The sequence below is a fragment of the Limulus polyphemus genome, unplaced genomic scaffold, assembly GCF_000517525.1.
Source record: "Limulus polyphemus unplaced genomic scaffold, Limulus_polyphemus-2.1.2 Scaffold4422, whole genome shotgun sequence".
NCBI classification, from domain to species: Eukaryota; Metazoa; Arthropoda; class Merostomata; order Xiphosura; family Limulidae; genus Limulus; species Limulus polyphemus.
This window is the reverse complement of record NW_013670032.1, coordinates 52,703-58,642: the sequence shown is the minus strand read 5'-3', so window position 1 is coordinate 58,642 and position 5,940 is coordinate 52,703. Positions and strand designations below refer to the sequence as shown.

At 37.0% G+C, this 5,940-nt stretch overlaps 1 protein-coding gene across 9 annotated transcripts in view; it reads right to left on the bottom strand.

Moving 5' to 3' along the window:
- Nucleotides 1-5,940, bottom strand: part of LOC106471125 (protein c-ets-1-A-like) — a 71,990-nt gene that overhangs the window by 38,862 nt on the left and 27,188 nt on the right. Inside the window, exon 1 of one of the 9 annotated variants that reach the window (XM_022399750.1) lies at nt 3,317-3,457. The exons of the other annotated variants lie outside the window; for them this stretch is intronic. Coding sequence (XP_022255458.1) covers nt 3,317-3,356 — 40 coding nt within the window. The 5' untranslated portion in view covers nt 3,357-3,457. Of the gene's footprint in view, nt 1-3,316; nt 3,458-5,940 lie in introns of those variants that run through there. 9 annotated transcript variants of the gene reach the window in all.

Here is a 5,940-nt window from a genome sequence, read left to right as displayed (position 1 = left end):
TTTTATTTATTACCGACATACTTTACCGACATACTTTAGACATACTTTGTTGTTTATTACAGACATACTTTGTTGTTTATTACCGACATACTTTGTTATTTATTACCGACATACTTTGTTGTTTATTACCGACATACTTTGTTGTTTATTACATACTTTGTTGTTTATTACATTTATTATTTATTACCCAATGTCGGTAATAAATGATAAAATATGTCGGTAATAAATAACAAAGTATGTCGGTAATAAATAACAAAGTATGTTGGTAATAAATAATAAAGTATGTCGGTAATAAATAATAAAGTATGTCGGTAATAAACAACAAAGTATGTTGGTAATAAATAATAAAGTATATCGGTCATTTTTCTCAATCGCTACAAGATTTTGTTTTTTGCTATGCAAAATGCTACACAATTGGCTATCTGTGCTGTGCTCAGCACGCAGATGCCACAACACAACCAGACCTAAACACACATACTGTTTGCAATGTTCCTAAATATCAGATGCCACAACACAACCAGACCTAAACACACACATATTGTTTGCAATGTTCCTAAATATCAGATGCCACAACACAACCAGACCTAAACACACATACTGTTTCCAGTATTTCTAAATACTAAATGTCACATCGCAACCAGACCTAAATACATATACCATTTTTATTGTTTCTCTACCAGCAATAGCTGGATCCATTTTATTCATTGAACAAACTTACCCATATAATGTCAGTAATTACATACAAACCCTGCCCCTCTACTGAGAAGGAATGGCTCCCCCTGTATTAAAACAGGACAATGATTGGATAACACTTTTCCAATCCGTAACTATTTACTGGCCCAATTCTAGATGGTAGCAAGAGAAGTTTGAAACAGCGTTTCAGGTACACTTTCACGTGTGCTGCTACCACCAGGATGTTCTGTCGGTAACAGTACTTATCGAGAAATCTGTAATACGGCTAGTTACCATTATTAGTAGACTTACTAAGTTGTTTCAATACGCCAGATGTTTTAAGACTACCAGTCATATGCAGATCGGGTTTTTCTACTGTAGGCCTGAGAATTAGCTTAATTATCACCAGTGACCTCCTTTCGATAGATGACTGCCAACAATCAATTAGATCTAAGAATGAAACTTACTGTTTGTTGCTAAGACGATCTAAGAATGAAACTTACTGTTTGTTGCTAAGACGATGTAAGAATGAAACTTACTGTTTGTTGCTAAGACGATGTAAGAATGAAACTTACTGTTTGTTGCTAAGACGATGTAAGAATGAAACTTACTGTTTGTTGCTAAGACGATGTAAGAATGAAACTTACTGTTTGTTGCTAAGACGATGTAAGAATGAAACTTACTGTTTGTTGCTAAGACGATGTAAGAATGAAACTTACTGTTTGTTGCTAAGACGATCTAAGAATGAAACTTACTGTTTGTTGCTAAGACGATCTAAGAATGAAACTTACTGTCTGTTGCTAAGACGATGTAAGAATGAAACTTACTGTCTGTTGCTAAGACGATGTAAGAATGAAACTTACTGTCTGTTGCTAAGACGATGTAAGAATGAAACTTACTGTCTGTTGCTAAGACGATCTAAGAATGAAACTTACTGTTTGTTGCTAAGACGATCTAAGAATGAAACTTACTATTTGTTGCTAAGACGATGTTTTTTTTTTATCCACTGTTATAATCATTTAGTTTACTTTTTAAATATTACTTATAACTAAGTATTATGACATCTGACCTATTCGTCCACTCTGTAACACCAGTTTATCACGGTACAAGATGACCTCTGACCTAATCGTCTACTCTGTGACACCAGTTTATCCGAGTACAAAATAACCTCTGACCTAATCGTCTACTCTGTAACACCAGTTTATCACGGTACAAGATGACCTCTGACCTATTCGTTCACTCTGTAACACCAGTTTATCACGGTACAAGATGACCTCTGACCTATTCGTTCACTCTGTGACACCAGTTTATTAGAATACAAAATAACCTCTGACCCAGTCTTCACTCTGCGACACCAGTTTATTATGGCACAAGGTGACCTCTGACCTAGTCGTCCACTCTGTGACACCAGTTTATCCGAGTACAAAATAACCTCTGACCTATAATACTTGGAGACGGCTTGAATGGGTAATGGTAAAGGTTTTGTTATCATCAGTCGAAACGTTGTACATTTTCTGTTATGTTAAACTTATTAAGGTTTTTTTTCATTACCCATTCAAGTCGTCTCAAAGTGGGTTCCCCGTAATCGAACCTCTGATGTAATCGTCCTGGGGGACGTTATATAGTTACGGTCAATCCCACTATTCGTTGGTAAAAGAGTAGCCCAAGAGTTGGCGGTGGGTGGTGATGACTAGCTGCCTTCCCTCTAGTAGTCTTACATTGCTAAATTAGGGACGGCTAGCGCAAATAGCCCTCGTGTAGCTTTGCGCGAAATTTAAACAAACCAAACCTAATCGTCCATTCTGTGACACCAGTTTATCCGAGTACAAAATAACCTCTGACCTAATCGTCCATTCTGTGACACTAGATAACAAAAACTACCACATAATAGTGGCGAAGATATATTAAAAGGAGGGGGGTGATACCACCACTAAAATTGAAAGAATAAAATCCCTGATGTAGCTTTGATAGACTGTTGGCTTCAATGTAGGACGAAATAACAAGTTATACTAACAACTGTTCTAAACTACGTACCTCAGCACACTAATTTTGAGGGTTATGAACCTCTAAATGATATATCACAGTTCACTAATTTTGAGGGTTATGAACTTCTAAATGATATACATCAGACCATTAATTTTGAGGGTTATGAACTTCTAAATGATATACATCAGATCATTAATTTTGAGGGTTATGAACTTCTAAATGATATACATCAGATCATTAATTTTGAGGGTTATAAACTTCTAAATGATATACCCCAACACAGTAGTTTTGAGGGCCATGAACTAAATGATATACGTCATAACACTAATTTTGAGGGTTATGAACTTCTAAATGATATACATCAGACCATTAATTTTGAGGGTTATGAACCTCTAAATGATATATCACAGTTCACTAATTTTGAGGGTTATAAACTTCTAAATGATATACATCAGATCATTAATTTTGAGGGTTATAAACTTCCAAATGATATACCCCAACACAGTAGTTTTGAGGGCCATGAACTAAATGATATACGTCATAACACTAATTTTGAAGGTTATGAACTTCAGCACTGTGAGTATATGTCACGGCTTAATTTGAGTCAGTAACGTTTAAAATGGTTAAATAGGTTAATAAACACGTGTTTGTGTCTCACCTTTCGATGCTTTACTGCCAGGGACGGCTGGTGACAACATGGTAGATTATAAACCTGAAACAAAAAGTCACGAAGTCGAGACAAGACACCTTCCGAAATCCATGACCGAGTTCTTCAGACTGTAAGCCAGTTTTTTTATTGTTTCATTTCGTAATAAATAACCCGCAATCCAAACGACTAACCCGTCTCCATCCCTGGTAATTCAAACCGAGACTAATAGTTGGTAAAGGTCTGGTTGTGACCCTTATATTCCAAGTAATTACGTCATTCTTCATTGACGATCCACTAGCGAGATGCAGGGAAGGTTACAGCTGCTCTCATTACTAGGACACCTGCTCATTCGCGCCGTTAGTTGTTTTTTGAGGAAAAGAGAATCCTAATATCGATAGGCATTTTCATCTCGAAACGTTTTACCAGGTTACGACAGACAACAACGTTTAAACTGAGAAATTAAAACATCAAACTATCCGTTCACTCCTCCGTCTGAACTTTGTCATTTGACCGTAGTGCCCTCGACTCTTGCCTAAGCACCGACTGTATCTGGCGGCACGCTGTCACCATTGTAACCTTCCAGCTGTTGCCGAGACATAAGCCAGTAAAGATTCGTCTAATATGGGGCAAGACGCTGTTTCCCCCCACCTGAGTAGAACCTCCCATGATACTTCCGTTGGACCACGGTCCCTTGGATTACAGAAAGGAAGGTGACAAAAAAAAACCTCTCTGTTTGTTCACAATTATTCACTCACGAGCTGTTTCTGAGACACACACGCACACACATACAAAAACTTGGGAAAGCATAAACTGATTAGCCCACAATGGTGACAACCGAATTCGCCCATATTTTTTTGTTTTGTTTTTTCTACAGCAAAAACAAGAAAATATTGACAGAGATGAAACACGGATTGTGACGATAACTCGGATAACCTTTCTTGTAGTAATGTCCCCTAGTGGCAGAGCGACAAGTCTCGAAGCTTAAACGCCAAAAACCGGGTTTTGATACCCAATGTTCCTAAATATCAGATGCACAACACAACCAGACCTAAACACACATACTGTTTGCAATGTTCCTAAATATCAGATGCCACAACACAACCAGACCTAAACACACATACTGTTTGCAATGTTCCTAAATATCAGGTATCACAACGCAACGAGACCTAAACACACATACTGTTTGCAATGTTCCTAAATATCAGGTATCACAACGCAACCAGACCTAAACACACATACTGTTTGCAATGTTCCTAAATAGCAAACAGAATGTGTGTGTGTTTAGGTCTGGTTGTGTTGTGACATCTGATATTTAGGAACATTGCAAACAGTACGTGTGTTTAGGTCTGGTTGTGTTGTGACACCTGATATTTAGGAACATTGCAAACAGTATGTGTGTTTAGGTCTGGTTGCGTTGTGATACCTGATATTTAGGAACATTGCAAACAGTATGTGTGTTTAGGTCTCGTTGCGTTGTGATATTTCAATGCCAAAATTCCGAAACGGTTAATAAATACGTGATTAAGTTTTTGATTTTCACATGCAGGTTACAACCCATTGGTGGCTATTTGGACGTTGCGTTCACGTATTTCTTATTTATGAATTATAAGTTCAAAGTTTGTTTTTCTATGAAACTTTTACAAATTTGTGATATGACTTTAATTAATTGACTACTTATTGAGCAGTGCACGTGAAACCAGTGTTAAGCATTCTGGAGAAACCAAACTTTCGTTTCCCTTCTGTTTTATGTACATCCAGCAAGCACGTTTTACTCAAATTTACTCAAAATTCTCGACTTCAAACTTCCTCTGTCTGTAAAGTCCTGTCAACCGTATCAGCCTGCACTCGAGCTTCTCCATCCGGTTCATTCAGAAAACTGTTTGGCCTGGAGTAATCCTAACTAGAATACACAAAAACTGGTTTCATTCACGTTTTCTCCCTCGGTCATTGATAAAACGGTTTTTCGTTCGGAGTGTTGGTTCTTCCGCTAGCTGGCGCGTGGGAGCGTGGTCTCTCACTACGTCACAAGGCATGGGAAAAACAGGTGAGGTGATAGTTTTTACGGTAAGGGGTCACCCCTACTATCCCTTCCCCTATACCTCCCATCCGGTACTAGTGATACATTGTTGCTTCTGAATGATGTGAAATCAGGTTTTTCGGTCAGTTTCTCAATTCGAATAATATGAACATCCGATTATTGTGTATTGTTGCTATAGGATAATGTAGAAATCAGACTGTACATTCTAGTTTCTACAGTACAGTATGAACAACAGATTATTGTTTCTATATAATGACATTTTGTTGTGTATTGTTGCTATAGGATAATGTAGAAATCAGACTGTACATTCTAGTTTCTACAGTACAGTATGAACAACAGATTATTGTTTCTATATAATGACAATTTGTTGTGTATTGTTGCTATAGGATAATGTAGAAATCAGACTGTATATTCTAGCTTCTACTGTACATTATGAACAATAGATTATTGTTTCTATATAATGACAATTTGTTGTGTATTGTTGCTATAGGATAATGTAGAAGTCAGACTGTATATTCTAGCTTCTACTGTACATTATGAACAATAGATTATTGTTTCTATATAATGACAATTTGTTGTGTATTGTTGCTATAGG